The sequence below is a fragment of the Syngnathoides biaculeatus genome, chromosome 12 (genome assembly GCF_019802595.1).
Source record: "Syngnathoides biaculeatus isolate LvHL_M chromosome 12, ASM1980259v1, whole genome shotgun sequence".
Classification (NCBI taxonomy): Eukaryota; Metazoa; Chordata; class Actinopteri; order Syngnathiformes; family Syngnathidae; genus Syngnathoides; species Syngnathoides biaculeatus.
In genome coordinates this window covers 29,478,948-29,498,125 of record NC_084651.1, presented here as the reverse complement: position 1 = coordinate 29,498,125, position 19,178 = coordinate 29,478,948, and the positions used below count along the sequence as shown (strand labels likewise).

Sequence of the window (19,178 nt, the reverse complement as noted above, 5' to 3'; positions counted from 1 at the left end):
TTTGCCGAATCTAAGCGATATTTTGAACAAAATCTTGAGACTGACTTTGATGTTAATTTATTTGATTTCTGTTTTGTTTAGAATTTTTACATTTTTTTGTAAATTAAATTTTAGCCACATTTGTATGTTAGACAAATCAAATACATTTCAACTTAAACCTTTAAACTCCTCTCCTGACCAGAATTGACCACCAACACACATTTTCCCTCATTTTATCCTCAGTGGGCGTGATTCACGCTTGTTGTCGTCACAATGGTAACAAATGTATCCAGTCATGTTTGAGTTTACAAGATAAAGCCCAATAACGGTTAAAAAAAAAAAAAAATATATATATATATAGTGGTATAAGAATACAAGGTTTTATTGGTGTCAAACAAAACAAAACAAAAAAAAACTTATAGCCATTGTACCCAGCCAAAGAGAGCCCAACTTTAGCACCAATGATGAGCAAGGATTGGTGAGGACGCCAAGAGACAGAAGAATAAGGTGGGAACAAAAAAGGTTCTCCCCTCCTTACAGACCCAATGAGTCTAACCAAAAGAAATGTGAAAACACACCACCCAACTTATGACTGTGAAAAAGTATTTACCCTGTCCTGGTTTGTGTGTAGTTTTTTTTTTTTTTTTTGCATATCTGGCACACACAAAGGTTTCGAATCATCAAATCAACCTTTCTGACCCTCTGTGAAAAAGTAATTGAGCCCCCAAACCCCATTAAATGACAGTCACTGTGACGAACCACGTTTATGACAAGTGAGTTCAATTTCACAAGCCACACCCAAGCCTGATTACCACCATCGTTGTTGAATCAAGAAATGACTTAAAAAGAACCTGTCAGAGAATATAAAGTAGGCTACAAGATCTCAAGAACCTATGCATCATGCCATGATCTAAAGAAATTCAAGAAGAAATGTGAAAAAAAGTAATTGAATGCCATCAGTCTGGAAAACGTTACACATCCACTTCAAAGGCTTTGAGTCTCCAGCAAACCACTGTCAGAACCATTATCTGCAAATGGGGAAAACTGGGAACAGTGGCAAATCTTTCTAGGAGTGGACGACCAACTAAAATTACTCCAAGAGTGTGACAACGACTCATCCAAGACGTCGCAAAAGAATCTCAGACAACATCTAACCTGTCAGGTTCACCAATCAGACAGGACAAAAAAAGGAAGCAAAGACACCAGTTCAAGTCTTGCGAGGAGAGAGGAGAGGAACTGTCTCGTACAATTCACCACTGCACTCTCTGATTATCCTCTCCTCAGCACCTCTATTTATTTAGTTTTAAGACGCCCCTTATTTACATGGATGTTACAAAAAGGAGATGACAAGCAAAACCGTTTGAAACAAGGTGTACATGTTTGTTCATGTGCGTGTGCATGTGTGGAAGATTGCTGAATACATGTGTGGTTATCACTTCTTTAACAGGCAGCAGTTCTAACAGTTCTAATGATTAGATGTTTTTATTCTTGCTATCTCCTGCTCGGAGGCTGCCACGTTATCTAGGGCAGAGCAAAGCATTTCTTTATTGGAAGCAAATGTGTGATAATTATGATCAAAATTATTCCTACAGACCCATAGGTCTCGTTGGCTTCAGTTAAGGTCACTGTTTATGACGCTACCAAAAGAAAGACACTGGCCAAAAATGTCATCCATAGGAGAGTTCCCAGACGAAAATCCCCGCTGTCAGCAAAGAATACAAAGGGTCGTATCACATTGACCGAAAAAGTTCTTAATGATCCTCAAGATTTTTGGAGAATCATTCTGTGGACTGAAAAGTAAAAAAATTAACTTTTTGGAAGGTGTGATGCCCGTTGCATTTGAGATAAAATTAGCACAGCATTTGATTAAAAAAAAATATTATGCCCACAGTGAAACATGGTGGTGGCAATATGATGGCCTGGACTGCTTGCTACCTCAGGACTTGGACAACTTGGTGTGAATGAAGGAAGAATGAATTCCAGAAAATCCTAAAAGAGAATGTCCAGCCATGGCACTCTATGGTTACTGGCAACCATTATTCCTGTACCGTGACTGTGTGTGTTGGGGTGTAGCTCGACGGACCACCATATCAAAGAAAAGAGGTGAAGCCCCCAACTCCACAGCTAATTCCACCGCCATTGAAGCAGGAGAGGGAGGTGGCAGCCATCGAGACAGGGGCGTGAGGGGTGTGAGGAGCGACCGGAAACCGGACGCTGTCGCTGCCCCTGCCGAAACAGGATTTTTGATTTGTATTTGTATTTGTAATTGTAATTGTAATGTAATTTAAGAGCATAGGGGGGCGGTGCAAGGTAAACTAGGTAGGAGAGTGTGTGGCCGAGCAGTAGGTCGTTGTTAGAGAAAGTTCCGTGTGCTGCCGAAATGGTGAAAAAAAAAAAAAAGAAAGACGTCAGGTGGGTTTTTTTGTTGTTGTTTTTTTTCCCGAAGGGGGGGGGGGTAATGCCGTCACTCGATTGACCAAAACTGGATTGAGCACCACTGCTCTATGGTGTCTCTTGTGCTGTTCGTTTATTGGGTACACTGATTGTGACATTTTCCTCACCTGTTATGCTTTAATTAATTCAGTAAATCTTGTGTGGTGGAAATTCATGTGTAACAATTCATCCATCCATTTTCGATGCCGCCCATCCTCACCAAGGTCACAGGCAGGTTGGCGATCTTCCTAGCCAACCACAGCCAAGAGGTGAGGCGCACCCCAAATTGGTCGCCACCCAACCGCTAGGCACAGATGGAAAACAAAAACATTTACAGCCACATTCACACTGATAGACAATTTCGTGTCTTCAGTAAACCTACCATGCATGTTTTTGGAATCCAGAGTAGCTGGGGAAAACTCAAGATTGTACAAAACATGCTAACTCTACACAGGCAAAGACGGTTTCAAAGTTGACACCTCAGAACTGCAAGACAGAAACCCCACCTCTGCTTTAAATTCCCAAGGAAACACATTACACTTGTGAACTCTTGTCCCGATGATAACCCAAGCGAAGTTCTGTCACTGGACTTTTGTGGGCATCGCGGATTGTCCATAACGAACACCATGTTCAAGCATAAGGGTGTCCTGGTGGTAGGTTTACAACTTACCACCGGGATACCGAGGTCGCAATTTGATGAAGAATTTTGTGGTTTGGACTTGTGACAGCAGGTAACCTCGTTGGGGTGAAAGGTAAATATGTGCATGTAAAGTGTGGGGAAGCTGGTCATTGGACTTGTGACAGCAGGTACTGTAATTTGGCTCAGATGGTGGGGAAGATGGCGGTCCAGCATGACAGACTCAAACGTATTGTGAGGCTCTGTTGGGAACTTCCGACTGAATCCCCTGTCAGAAGGAGTTTCAAATCCCACCTCTGAAAGAACTTTGCTTATTTTCTGGGGGTGGCAGGGTACATTGAGTCCAAGTGGACCATGTTCTGCACCTCCATTGCTGAGGCGGCTCTGGGACACCTGTGGCAGCTGATAGGTACCGGCCTCCCAAGGGGAATGAATCTTTGGTGGTCGCTGAAGCAAAAACTCGGCCATTGGAAGGAGTTCGGTGACGGCTTCGAGAAAAGTCTGATTCACCATTCGGCATCTCAGGAGGGGGAAGCAGTCCAACATTGTGTTTATTGGACGGTGGACTGGGCTGACCTAGACTCTGGAATTATGAATCGGTAGGGAGAGTAGTTTGAAGACCTCCTCAGTTTCTCTGACACGCCTTCCCATTAGGAAGCTGAGTCTCAGATCTCTGAGGCGAGCGATCCTATCTTTGGTGTTGAGGTCACAGAGGTGGTTAAAGAGCTCCTCAATAGCAAGGCCCCGGAACTAGGTGAGATTCGCCCCGAGTTCCAAAAGGCTGTCAACGTTGAGCGGCTGTCCTAGTTGACACACTTCTGCACCATCTTATGGACATTGGGGAGGGACCATGCATCTGCAGAGGCGGACCGGGGAGGTAATCCGCCTTTTTAAGAAGACAATTGTAGGGGGAACACACAGGAAATGCAAACTCCACACAGGCAGAGCTGGGATTGAACACAGGTCCTTAGAACTGTGAGGCTAATGCTAATTCCATTAATGCCACTCAATTTTCTGACCATGCAGTTACTGGCTCAACTTAGCTTCGAGCACATGAGCTCCTGTATTTATAAAGCACGCATGCTCGTACACACACAGACAATCAGACGAAGGGTTCCTGTGTCATAACCAGAACGCTAGGGCGGACCCAAATGCACGACTCGGTAGACAGAAAGGCAGTTTAAGGGAGATCTTTATTCATTCCAAGGTTGAATGCCGGAGAGTCAGTCAGAGCGAGCAGTAGTATCAGGAGCGTCAAGCTTATGGGGTTGGTCGGAGGACAGGTGGAGGTCGGCACACAGGGGTTCAGGCTCAGGAATGCGGAAGTGCTGGAATGAGGCCTGGATGGCAACGATCTGGCAAACCCAAACCGTCCGCTGAGTCCTATATATACACTGAGGTTCATTATCACTGATGAGGCGCAGTGTGCAGGGGACCTGCACCGCTAGGGCTGGGACCGGCAGGACCATGACACCTTGCCCTGAATTATCTTACCTTGGCTTAAATACCATCATGGGTTTCATGTGTGCTTTCACATCATGGAAGATTTTTTCTAATGACTGGGCACCCTTACGCAGCCTCTGTTTTTTTTCTTAGTGCCAGGACCTCAGCCGCGACACAATGCGGGCACAATGCGTTGCACCTGCACCTGTACAATACATCACAGCTTTCTAAAAACTGTCCTCGATGGCATTTCTCCTTCCCTCGTTCTTTTCTACAAAGCTGCAACGTGTTGTGCAGGTGCGCCATGACCAGAACACGGGGCTGAACCCAAAATGCATGATCCACGAGACCAGGTACAGCTGGATCGAGGAAAGACACACCTATGAGACTAACCCCCCTCAACGTCCGTCCGGGGCCGGCCCAGGGCCCTCAGGATACGTGGCCTGGAAGTCTCTGATGTGCAAGGGGTCAACAATGAACCGGGACAGAATCTACAACCGCTCCTCTGGACTGTAGCCCTTCCCAGTCAACCAGATACTGCCCCCCACCCTCAGACGGTGCAACAACAGGAGCTGACACACAGTGTAGGCTGGACCCCCGTCCACGATATGGGGGGGAGGGGGGCGAGTAGTAGGCCTGGCAGGCGGGACCAATGGCGACACCCAAGCAGGCTTGAGCAGGCTGACATAAAAGGCCGGGTGGATCCGCATCGACTTTGGAAGTTTTAATTTCATAGTGACTGGATTGATTACCTTTGTAATGGACCGACGAACCTGGGAGGGAGCTTCCGTGATTCCACTCAAAGTGCCTTTTGCCGACAGCCAGACTCGTTGACCCTCCCTGTAGACTGGAGCTGGCGCCCTCTTAAGGTCCACCGTGGCCTAATAGGAATGCCCCTTGAGCAGTAGCATCTGTCGGGCTCGCTGCCAGGTTCCCTTGCAACGCCTCACCATGGCCAGTGCAGACGGCACTGACGGGTTGGAATCTACAGATGGAGAAAGGGTGGATAACCGTGCACTATGTGAAAGAGGGACATGTCAGTGGACACTGACGGAAGAGAGTTATGAACGTATTCGACCCAGATCAACTGTTGGCTCCACGAGCGTGGTTCGCGAGAAGCAAGAGACCAGAGCCCTATTTCCAAGTCCTGATTTACACGCTCGGTCTGGCCATTGGTTTTTGGGTGATGGCCCAAGGAAAGACTAACAGTGGACCCTCTAAGAGAACAAAACTGTTTCCAAAACCGGGAAATGAACTGGGTCCCCCTGTCGGAAACCACGTCAGTGGGAATGCTGTGCAACCTGGATATGTTATTTATCCATAAGCTCGGCTGTCTGTTTTGTGGAGGGAACTTTAGGTAGCGGAATGAAATGAACCATTTTGAAGAAGCAGTCCACCAGTGAGAGAACAGTGGTGTGATCCTACGAAGCTGGTAACCCGGTCACGAAGTTCAGACAGATATATGACCATGGTCATCGAGGAATGGACAGAGGGCGTGACTCCCCTGAGGGGTGTTACCAGGAGGGTTTATTTGCTGCGCAAACAGGACACGCATTGACGTACTCCTTGACGTTGTTTTTTATATTCGGCCACCAGAAATGTTGCTTTCGATTGTATGTCTACATTGACTGTATGTAGGTATTAATTAGATTATAGGACGACTTTGTAAAAAAAACTAGGCATGGGAGCAAACATTAAAAGTTAGTAGATGAGGGTGCAGCGTTTCTTTTAATGGCTAGATTATCCACAGATTTCGCATAGAAACATCTGTAAATTGGAAACTATTTTTGAAAATGCCGCACAATTCTCTCGCTCAGACTTTCCAATGACCCCGACTGCAAAACTAACAATCAGTGTTTGGTATGCCAACAGTGCTTCCTGATCTGACCCCATTCTTTGTGGATACAGTTTCAACGAACAGACAATGTCTACTATCTTGCATTTTATGGCCAATTTGTGTGAAAATAATTACAAACACATCAAACAAAACAAAACTAACATCATGTACAATGTTCAAGCCTATGCGTTTGAGCCAGAATACACACACGTGGAACTTGACATTTTGGAGAGGGGAAGAGACACTGACACCGAACCATAACAACAGTCCCAAAATATGGAACTTTGTGTTATCTTCGTGGCCTAATGGCAACTGTGGCGGAATGCCAGTTTTGTTGTGAGTTTGACAAGGTCGAGCGAAATATGGAACATATTGGAATAAACTTAGATCCCGACCAAATGTCTGCTTCACTTCCTCAGATAGATATGAAGTTCTTTGTTCGGATAAAGATGCGTTACATATCAATTTACTTTTGATCTATGTCAGTTTGCTGAAAGGACCAGTGGACAATTGGTGAGTACAAATTTTTAATGATCTTGGAATGCAAATGGACTGTGTCCAAAATTCATCAAAAATGAGAGCTTATTTTCTGAGTACGGCGTTGGCCTATCTCATGGTTTATTTATATCTTGAATATCAAATGCTAAAACAAAATTTTGGGACTTCCCCAAAGTGATATCTCTATATTATTTTATATTTTGCGTACATTAACACCAAAAGGAATACCTACAAATATTCATCATTAATTGACAGAATTAAATGTAATTATAGTACCAAGCGCTATTTCAAATTAATTTATACCCTATTTAAGGAACATTTTAGATTAATCTAGATCAAGATAGACTCCAGCACTCCCGTGACCCTTATGAGGATAAGCGGCTAACAAAATGGATGAATGATTGATTAAGGGGGTTTGTAATGAAATGTATACATAGCATGTATGTGTTAAAGATTTCTGTCAGTAGCTAGAAATGTTTATTTAAATCTTTTGACAAGTCTTACAGACTGGGAACATATTGTCAGTTTTACCTATTGGATACATGCAAAGAATAGGATCCCAATCCCATCTTGTGTGGTGAATAGCATTTGAAAAAGGTTCCTGAAGAAGATGGTGTTTACGAAGGATATCACAAAGCCATACATTGGTAATGTTTTAACATGAAGACTAATACACTGTTAGATCTGTTTGTTTGTTTTTGCTTGGATTTGTGATAAATGTGCAATGTGTAAACGTAATTTGTGTGTATGAGCAACCAGAGCTACATCGATACATTTGTTACTGAAGTTTATTTAGAATTAACCAACGTTTACATACATGCGATTACTGTCCAAACAATATTGGTTTTGTAGCACATACATGACTACTTTGCTGGTTTGGTGCAAAACAAGTACACAGGCAACATAATGACATTCATACTATGGGTCAGCATTCACCACTTCTTTAACCACATTACTACTTTAAAAATAATTTGACACATTATCTGGACTACATTTTTCATTTCAAAATTTGAGATTGTACATCAATGGAAAAAAAAGCAGAATAAAATTTCTGTTGGAACTACTCCTACATGTCACAACCACGTTATTGTGTTCCAAGAAAGAAAAGAATACAAGAAGCTTGTTCCATTATTTTCAGTTTTTGTCAGTGAACCGGGACAAATGTTTTTGGACAACAACGTCCTTTTCTGGTTGCTCCTTTGATGCAATGTTCTGCGGGATATTCTGAGGCAGACAGATGTCTTGAACTTCAAGCTCACCATTCTTCAGGCGAACGACTTGTTCCATCAGTCGATGGTGCCATTCATCAGTGTCTGTGTCATCCTCAGTCTGTTCATCATATCTCATCATATATGTGTTAAAATTTACATTACAACTTTTCCAGAACCAAGTGAAAAGTTCACTAACAACAACTGATCATAAATTAGTCAAAATTGACTGAAGAATAAGAAAAACAATCTGTGACAAAGCCTGAAGGAATTATAAACGCATGTATATACACATGATGACTTGCCTGCACGCTTTTATGGTACTTTTGCATACGACACTGTGACGCCTTGACTACACGATACGTTTGTGTGGCCACTGACCGGGTTGTTGGCCGATTCTTTGCTGACACATAATGTACATTGGCACTGACACTTGCCATTTGGGGCTGATGTACTCAGAAAATTCAATTGCAACTGAAAAACATAAACTGCAATGGATAACACTGTCTCTGGAGAAAATTATTGGACAAGAAAATGTGAAATATGTGAACTCTATAATTATCAAAATTGTCAATGGATACATACTTCACCAGAATATTGTGATGTGAACGGTGACTCAAAAGTAGTCTCATCGTCATTTGGGCATGTTCAGAATCCACAGGCCCCCTCAGGTTTCTCTGTGTGTTTCAGAGATTCATCAATAAGCTGTAGGGAAGTAGTAAAATAACTTATCAATTCATCAATATTCAGTAGGTAATGTAAAAATAATGAATGAACAAGAAGCTATATTTCCGATTGATTTAAAATAAAGATTTCAATAAACTAATTTGTATTACAAGACAATAGGCAAAAGACATGAAGAAAAGAACTTTTATGTATGAAATGTATGTGAGAAAAGAAACAAGATGCATTAATAATAAACTAACACAATGGGTGTCTTTCAAACAAAATTACTGATAATAAAATAATAAAAATAAAAAATCATAAAAAATCATAAAATTATCACCCCAAACTGAACATTGCCTTATTGTCTTGAAAAGTCAACTCAGTCCATTCTTTTGGAATTCAAATTATTTGGCGGATCATTTGATTGATAAAGAGTTATCATCTAAGACTAAGAATTCATTTGGTATATAGACAGAAACAATCAACAGTGTTGGTATAACAACGCCCATCATAAAATATCTTTTTGCTTTTACTGACAATTAAGTTTCATTTAATGTTCAAAATATATGCAATAATAATATAACTTCGGATTGAAGGGTTTATTGTACATAGAAATTTTGGACAAAATTCTCCTTTAAGCAGTGATGAGAGGAGCCGACAGTGAAGAAAATAAGTAGTTGAACACCCTGCAAGTTCTCGCACTTAGAAATCATGGAGGGGTTTGAAATTATCATCATGCATGTCCACTGTGAGGGATAATCTAAAAAGAAAAATCCAGAAATCACAATTTATGATTTTTTTAACGATTTATTTGTGTGATACAGCTGGAAATTATGTATTTGAATACCTGAGAAAACCAATGTTAATATTTGGTATAGTTGCCTTTGTATGCAATTCCACAGGTCAAACGTTTCCTGTAGTTGTTCACCAGGTTTGCATACATTAAAGGAGGGATTTTGGCCCACTCCTCCACACAGATCTTCTCTAGAACAAACAGGTTTCTGGGATGTCGCTGAGAAACACGGAGTTTCAGCTCCCTCCAATGAGTTTCTATTGGGTTTAGGTCTGGAGACTGGCTAGTCCACGCCACAACCTTCATACGGAGCCACGCCTTGGTTTTCCTGGCATTGGCATTGTTATGTTGAAAGACCCAGCCACGACCCATCTTCAATGCTCTGAGAGAGAAAGAGGTTGTTCCCCAAAATGTCACAATACATGGCCGCGGTCATCCTCTCCTTAATACAGTGCAGTCGTCCTGTCACATGTGCAGAAAAACACCCCCAAAGCATGATGCTACCACCCCCATGTTTCACACTAGGGATAGTGTTCTTGGAATGGAACTCATTATTCAGCTTCATCCATACACCGTTAGTGGAATTATGACCCAAAAGTTCCATTTCGGTTTCATCTGACCACAAAAGTTTCTCCCATGACTCCTCTGTATCATCCAAATGGTCATTGGCAAATTTAAGATGGCAGCTCTTTTCAGGTCATTAGGGTTAGGGCTAGTCCTGGGCTGATTCCTCATCTTTTTAAGGATCATTGAGACCCCACAATATCTTGGTGATATCTTGCATGGGGCTCCATTCCAATTGAGATTGACCGTCATGTTTAGCTTCTTCCATTTTCTAATGATTGCTCCAACAGTGGACCTTTTTTCACCAAGCTTCTTGGAAATTTCTCCATAGCCATTTCCAGCCATGTGGAGTTGTACAATTTGGTCTCTGGTGTCTATGGAGACCTCTTTGGTCTTGGCCATGTCTTACTGATTGTATGGGGTGATACAGGTGTCTTTATGCAGCTAACGACCTCACACAGTGAGTGGAGGTGGACTTTTAAAGGCGGAATAACAGGTCTTTGAGGGTCAGAATTCCATCTGATAGATAGATGTTCAAATACTTATTTGCAGCTGTATCACACAAATAAAATGTTAAAAAATCATACATTGTGATTTCTAGATTTTTCTTTTGAGATTATCTTCCTCACAGTGGAGATGCACCTACAATGAAAATGCCAGACCCCTCCATGATTTCTAACTGGGAGAACTTGCGATATCGCAAGGTGTTCAAATACTTATTTTCTTCACTGTAGGTGAGCGCAGGGGAATTGGACAATATGAGTGTTGAATGGAAGTATAACAGTAGAATGCATTTTATCTCCATTTTGTTGAAGTTTTTATGATGACCCAAAATTACAGTTGTATTTCTTTAACAGGATTTGGTCTTGCAACAGGTGGTCAACTGACTGACAGCCCATTTTTGATGCTGGGAAAGATTATCATGCATCAGAGTTATGTCTGTGCTCTTATAGCGATGATGGTAAATATTTCACATCAATTAATGTTCATTCATTCATTCATTCATATTCTACCGCTCATTCAAGGTCGGGTTGCGAGGGCAGTAGCTTTAACAGTGACGCTCAGACTTCGCGTTCCTTAGCCACTTCATCCAGGTCTTCTGGGGGGATCCCAAGCCGTTTCCAGTCCAGCCAACATATGTAGTCTCGCCAGTGTGTCCTGGGTTATCCCTGGGATCTCCTTCCATGGAGACCCCAGTTCCGTGGGGACGTGCTCGGAAGACCTCACCAGGGAGGCGCCTGGAAGGCATGCCCAGCCACCTCATCTGCCTCCTCTCAATGCAGAGGGGCTACACCCGACTCTGAGCCCCTCATGGATGCCTGAGCTTCTCGCCCTCTCTCTAAGGGAGACCCCTGATGCCTGCGGAGGAAACTAATTTTGGCCGCTTGTATCCTGGATTTTATTATGTCGGTCATGACCCACAGCTTGTGACCACAGGTGAAGGTAGTAACGTAGATCGACCGGTAAATTGAGCATCACCTTTCGACTTAGCTCCTTCTTTACAACACCAGACCGATCCAAAGTCTGCATCACTGCAGACACTACCAATTCGCCTGTCGACCTCCCACTCCATTCTTCCCTCACTCATCAATAAGATACTTGAACTCTTCCACTTGGGGCATGATCTCATCCCCGACCTGGAGAGGGAACGCCACCCTTTTCTGACTGAGGACCATGGAGGTGGTGATTCTCATCCCAGCCACTTCACACTCGGCTGCAAACCACTCCAGTCAGAGTTGGAGATCACAGTTTGATGAAGCCAACAGAACCACATTATCTGCAAAAAGCAGAGGTGCAGTTCTGAGGCCACCAAACCAGACCCCCTCTATTCCTCAGCTGCATCTACAAATTCTGTCCATAAACATTAGGAACAGACTTGGTGACAAAGGGCAGCCTTGATGGAGTCCAACTCTCACTGGAAACGATTCCGATTTACTGCTGGGATATCGGACTAAACTCTGACACCAGTCATACAGGAATTGAACACCCTGTATCGGGGGGGTTTGGCACACCATACTCCTGAAGCACCCCCCACAGGAGTCCTTAAGAGACACGGTTGAACGCTTTCTCCAAATCCCCAAAACACATGTAGAGTGCTTGGGTGAACTCACATGCACCCTTGAGGACCCTGTCGAGCTTGTAGAGCTTGTCTATTGTTCCAAGGCCAGGACAAAAACCACATTGCTCCTCCTGAATCTGATGTTAGAGTTCCTGATGGAGCCTCCTCTCCAGCACCCCTGAATAGACCTTACCGGAGATGCTGAGGGGTGTGAGTCTCCTCTTGTTGGAACACACTCTCTGGTCCCCCTTCTTAAAAAGGGGGAATACCACACCAGTCTACCACAGCCAGTCATCCAGAGGCACTGTCCCCAATGTCCACATGATGTTGTACATGTGTGTCAACATTTGAGCACATATTTCCTGTTCACTATGAGCCTCAAAATGCTCAGTCTTTCAACACATTATGATAGTCGATATAACACAAAAGACACAAAACTTGGGAATTTATATGATACTGAGCTCTTGGGTAAATTGTGGTATCCAGGCAAAATGCATTAGTCAGGTTGTAGGCAGAGTTTGCCGGCTCACTCCATACTGTAGTGGTAGAAATGTGCGCTCAAAGAGTGCCCTGAATTCCCTTTGTAGGGTCTTTAAAAAATGTCACATAAAATATTGCAGCTGTCTCAACATTCAACTCACCTTTCGGGTTTTTTTTTTTTCCTCTTCAGGTTTGGAGCATAACATACCACAGCTGGCTGACATTTGTGCTACTGGTTTGGGCTTGTCTCATCTGGATTCTGCGCACCAGGTTAAAAACGATACTAATTGTATCCATGAGCGAGAGAGAGAGAGAGAGCGAGAGAGAGAGAGAGAGAGAGAGAGAGAGAGAGAGAGCAATTCAAAATTCTCAGTTTCTTTGAACTTGCTGTTTAGATGTATGTCGATTATGTGTTTGGTAAAATGAATATCTTGTGATTTTGTTTTCTTTGAACGTGACTGTTGTTTGTCTCCATGTGCCCTACGATTGGCTGGCAACCAGTTGAGGGTGTACCCTGCTTCCTGCCCGATAACAGTTGGGATTGGCTCCAACACGCAAAATCCAGCCTGTAAAATCTGGCCCGCAGGATTAATTTGGTCTGGGGTCCATGAAATACATAAAAGACCGGGGACTAAGCATATTTTTGCAAATTTTTATGCTCACGTATAAAATTGAATGGTAATAAAAACTAGGTCTTCAAAATTTGATTTAATTTGAAAGTGGACTAAATTATTTTCAGTTCTAAATACCTGTGTTCTGTGCCTGAAAAGCCAATCACTCTGCTCAGTTATTATGCACACATGTAGATAAGTTTAAGCTAAATTTTCTTTAAGAAATGTGAGGTTGTATGAGAATAAATTCATTAAACAAAAATACCAATGGAGACAAAAAGTTTTTAGTCAGCCATCAATTGACCAGTCCGTACAGGGCACTTAACCACGCCTCCTGAAGTGACGTCACGCCACGTGCGCTGACGTAAGACAAACAGTAAAAATGGCAAATACAGTACAATACATTCTGAACTGAGACAGACTCCATGCTTCTGATTTCATTCAAATCAACGATATATTATAGATTCTAAATACAATACATTCTTAACTGAGAGAGACGGCATGCTTCTGATTTCATTCAACCATTCACACATAGCAATGTTATGCTAGCGGAGAACGTCTCATTCATTTATACGAGACGTGTATTAAATTAAATTATGTATCAAATTTAGGGCATATCTTCGTGCAAACACAGTCTGGTTAAGCTTCGGCCGTGAGCCAACAAGAAATCGATACGTTTGTGCAGTCCGATCATCGCTAAATATCGCTCAACATAGAATAAGTGTGTCAATCGTTCACACGTAGTGGTGTTATGCTAGCGAAGAACTTCGAATTCATTTATACGAGACATGTATTGAAAATCAAATATAGGGCACACCTTCGTGCAAACATATGTGTTCCGGTTGATATTAGATGGATTTAGTTGATGATGCGGTCTTCCACAAAGTTTGATCCATCTAAGGCATTTTTCGTACTGGGTCTTTGGTTGTGGAAAGGGTACGAATCGAACTCCACCAACTAGCCTTTCAGGATACCTGTCGTCACTATTACAAAGTCCGTGACTACACCTCTTAACCATATTTTTTGTTAAGTAAACCAAATACGTGATAAAACGCTAACAAAACCTATACTGGACCATGCAATGTTGTCTGAGAAAATGGCGGGAGCAAAAACGGGCTTTGGTTTATGCAGATCTCTGGCCTCTGATTGGTCAGTGACGCGGATTGCGCAATATCCACGGAGGGGTCAATTGTGAAAGTTCTTAAAGATGACAGAGGCCTGTAATTTCATCATAGGTATACATCACCTATTAGAGACAAAATGAGAAAAAAATCCAGCGAATCATATTGATTTTCAAAGAATCCATACATGATTTTTCTGAACCGCTTATCCTCAAAAGCACCACAGGAGTGTTGGATCCCATCCCAGCTCTGTTTGGGCTCAATGCAGCTTTCACCCTGAATTGGTCATCATCCAATTGCAGGGCTCTTAAAGCAGACAATAATTGACACTTAAAATTAAGTAAAAGTATTGAAGCACTGGACAGTTGGGCATCAATCCATCCATCTTTTAGATCACGTATCTGCTCTGCAATCCTTGCTAGCTTTGGTTAATAGGTGGGGTATACGTCAGACTGGAAGACAGCCAAGCGCAGCACACAGACAGCCAGCCAGCCATTGACACTGACATTCACACCCATGCACAATTTAGACTACTGGTTACAAACGGACAAACTGCAGTCTGGATCCTGATCTAGAATCAGTCCACTACAGACCCACACAATAGTCAAAAAGAAAGGCTATGATTCCAGACACACAGGGTGCTTCAGACGCTGTCCCACTTGCGAAGACACTGCGTGAGTACGGAAGACTTCTACTTGCGTCTCTTATCGTCATTTCACTTTTTGAGTCTGTTTTGATTATTTGAAAGGGGAGTAGCTTTGTTTTCGAGGCGTCGTGGGGTTCCTTGAACGCACCTCATGGTTTTTACGAGGCGAGGTGCCTGCCTACTTTAAATTGATTGCTAAATGTTGATATATCGGCATGAATGTTTGTGTTTCCTGATGCACTTTTTGGACGTTTTCTTGTGCTTGTTCAACTTGCAGTGAGGAAAATAAGTATTTGAACGCCCTTCTATATTGCAAGTTCTCCCACTTAGAAATCATGTAGGGGTCTGACATTTTCACCATAGGTGCATGTCCACCGTGTGGAAGATAATCTAAAAAGAAAAATCCGGAACTCACAATGTATGATTTTTTAACGTTTTATTTGTGTGATACAGCTGCAAATAAGTGTTTCAACCCCTGCCTACCAGCTAGAATTCTGACCCTCAAAGACCTGTTAGTCCGCCATTAAAAGTCCACCTCCACTCCATGTATTATCCTGAATCAGATGCACCTCTGTGAGTTCGTTAGCTGCATAAAGACACCTGTCCACTCAACACAATCAGTAAGCCTCAAACTTGTAACATGGCTAAGACCAAAGAACTGTCCAAAGACACCACACGGCTGGAGAAATTACCAAGCAGCTTGGTGAAAAAAGGTTCACTGTTGGAGCAATCATGAGAAAATGGAAGAAGCTAAACATGACGGTCAATCTTAATCGGAGTGCAGGCCCATGCAAGATATCAACTTGTGGGGTCTCAATGATCCTTAAAAAGGTGAAGAATCAGCCCAGGACTACATGCCAGGACTTGACCTGAAAAGAGCTGGGACCACTGTTTCCAAGGTGACTGTTGGTAATACACTAGGATGTCATGGTTTAAAATCATGCATGGCACGGAAGGTTCCCCTACTGAAACCAGCACATGTCATTGCCAGTGTTAAGTTTGCCAATGACCATTTGGATGATCCAGAAGAGTTATGGGAGAAAGATTTGTGGACAGATGAGACCAAAATGGAACGTTTTGGTCATAATTCCACCAACTGTGTTTGGAGGAAGACGAATGATGAGTTCCATTCCAAGAACACCATCCCCACTGTGAAGCATGGGGATAGCAGCATCATGCTTTGGGGGTGTTTTTCTGCACATGGGACAGGACAACTGCACTGTATTAAGGAGAGGATGACCGTGGCCATGTGTTGTGAGATTTTGGGGAACAACCTCTTTCCCTCAGTCAGAGCATTGAAGATGGGTGTCAGGTTTACCAATCAGACATTCATTAAACAGGACAAAAAAGGAAGCAAAGACACCAGTTCAAGTCTCGCGAGGAGAGAGGAGAGGTACTGTCTCGTACAATTCACCACTGCTCTCTCTGATTATCCTCTCCACAGCACCTCTATTTATTTAGTTTTAAGACGCCCCTTATTTACATGGATGTTACAAAAAGGAGACAACAAGCACAACAGTTTGAAACAAGGTGTACATGTTTGTTCATGTGCGTGTGCATGTGTGGAAGATGGCTGAATACATGTGTGCTCATAATTTCTTTAACAGGCAGCAGTTCTAACAGTTCTGATGATTAGATGTTTTTGTTCTTGCTATCTCCTGCTTGGAGGCTGCCACGTTATCTAGGGCAGAGCAAAGCATTTCTTTATTGGAAGCAAATGTATAATAATTATGATCACAATTATTCCTACAATGGGTCTCGGCTGGGTCTTTCAACATGACAATGACCCAAAGCACACCAAGGAGAAAAAAACAAAAACCAAGGAGTGGCGCCGTAAAAAGCATATCAAGGTTCTGGGGTGGCCTAACCAGTCTCCAGACCTAAACCCAAAAGAAACTCATTTGAGGGAGCTGAAACTCCACGTTTCTCAGCGACAGCCCAGAAACCTGTCTGATCTAGAGAAGATCTGTATGCAGGAGTGTGCCAAAATCCCTCCTGCAGTGTGTGCAAACCTGGTGAATAACTACAGGAAACAGTTTGACCTCTGTAATTGCAAACAAAGGCTATTGTACTAAATATTAACATTGGTTTTCTCAGTCGTTCAAATACTTCTTTGCAGCTGTATCACACAAATAAATTGTTAAAAAATCATACATTGTGATTTCTGGATTTTTCTTTTTAGATTATCTCTCTCAAATGCACCTATGATGAAAATTTCAGACCACTCCATGATTTTTAAGTGGGAGAACTTGCAATATAACAGGGTGTTCAAACACTTGTTTTCTTCACTGTATGTGTATTAGAATGGACAGTTGGGAAATGAAATCACTCTACTGATGTCTCAAAATGGTGATCAGAGTTGTACTAACAAACAGCCAATTAGCTCAACAACGAGGACAGATGTGGAGTGGAGAATCAATAACAGATTATCCAACAATTCTCCCTGTAATTCATTGAGAGCAAAGCACCAAAGATAAGGGACATCTAAAAGAGAGGTAAAAAATAGCAGTGGATTACTAAGGAATCTGACTGGCCTGCACTGTGGGCCACTTCAACCCCAAGTGAGCAGCCATGGATGGTCATTCGGGTGAAGAGCAAGGAAAAAGGTGAGTCAATGCAAAACATTGACATTACACTTACAAATAGATTTGAGCCACTTTTACAAGACCGAGGCCAAGAATGTTGATTCCCCACCATCACTGAAAAGTATAAAATTGAATGATACAAGAAAAAGTGGGACCCCAAACAACAATATTTGGTGATGCAGCTGTCAAGGATGAGAAAGATTTTTTGCAGCGAAAAAAAAAACAGCATAACACTGTTTGAAGGTATCAAGGATTTGAAACGCTTTTGCAGTGAGAAGAACACCAAAGTAGTGTTTTATGAATGACATGGTGTCAGATATCGCTCCAAAAAACCCTTGAGATTACCAGTCAACACCCAAATGTAACAAATGTCATTATACACACGGGGCTTGTATGTTTTCAAGCAGCAATCAGAGGTACTGAAGCGAGATTTGTCACGAACTGGGCTCAAGGGCGGACCCAAATGCACGACTCCATAGACAAGCAGGCAGTACAGAGGTAACCTTTATTTGGTCCAAGGTCAGGGATCAGGCAGACAGTCCAAACAAGCAGAGGTAATAGTAATGGCAGGCTTACGAGGGTAGTCAAGGGACAGGGGTGGGTCGGTATACGAAGAGCAGAAGTCAGGCAAACAGGAGTGCGGGAACGAGACATCAAGGGCAACGGTCTGGCGGAGGACTAGTCATTCCCCGGGTCCTATATATACTGAGAGTCATCAGCCGGGACAAGGTACAGGTGTGTGCTGACTTATTGGCTGACAACGCCCAGCCTGGGCAGGAAGTCAGGACCATGACAAGATTTCACTGATCTCCAAACAAAAGTGCATGTTTGAATGCTGAGGATTTTTTTTTATCAGCAGACCTCTCCCACTTGTAAGATTTGGAGATGAACGTTTTTCGAGGCGCTGTCAATCAAATGAGTTGTTAAGCAAAGTGTGTACTTGACCATCCATGAGTTTCATTGACAATTTCTCCACTTTTATGGAGCGCATACATCTTTACAAGGCAGACTGTTTCTGTCTGAAAAGACAAGGATTCAGGTATTGGCTGCCAACATTTTTTTATTGTCTACGTCTTTCAACAGCCCAAAGAGAAAATGGTAGAAATGTGTACACAACCTAAAGACAAAACAATGAAGCTGTTCCCAAACAATCAGAGGAACAAGAGATAAGGTGAGACACAGGGCAGACCAACTCATCAGGGTCATCCAAACAATCGGAGGAACAAATGACAAATGAGATGACCAGCACTTTAAATTTTCCACACCTCTCCCTGACCCACTGGAGCCAAGCCTGACTGACACTCTACGTACCTAAATCTAATATTAGGTCTAATGCATTGGGTGAAAACTATTATCAAAGATGGACTCCAGAGCACACAATGCCAAGATCTTCCTCCCAACCCCACTCCACTGGAACCACCTCCCACTGAGATGAAAAAAGCCTCTCCTCCACCCACAAAGAATCTTATCCGTGATTGAATGTCACTCAATCTGATATTCTTTTCGCCTCCAAGACATTCTGAGCCACCCCTTCCTTTAAAATAACCCTTTCTTCATTTCCTTCCCATCTACACCATTGTAAAAAATAAATAAAATAAACCTTGTTCCTCAACTTTTA

The 19,178-nt window shown here is 42.7% G+C and overlaps 1 protein-coding gene across 1 annotated transcript in view; it reads left to right on the top strand.

Moving 5' to 3' along the window:
* The window catches only part of piezo1 (piezo type mechanosensitive ion channel component 1 (Er blood group)), a 324,721-nt gene that overhangs the window by 91,883 nt on the left and 213,660 nt on the right, over window positions 1–19,178 (top strand). Inside the window, 2 exon segments of the mRNA XM_061837790.1 lie at window positions 10,916–11,019; window positions 12,788–12,867. Of these exon segments, the coding sequence (XP_061693774.1) occupies window positions 10,916–11,019; window positions 12,788–12,867 (184 nt within the window).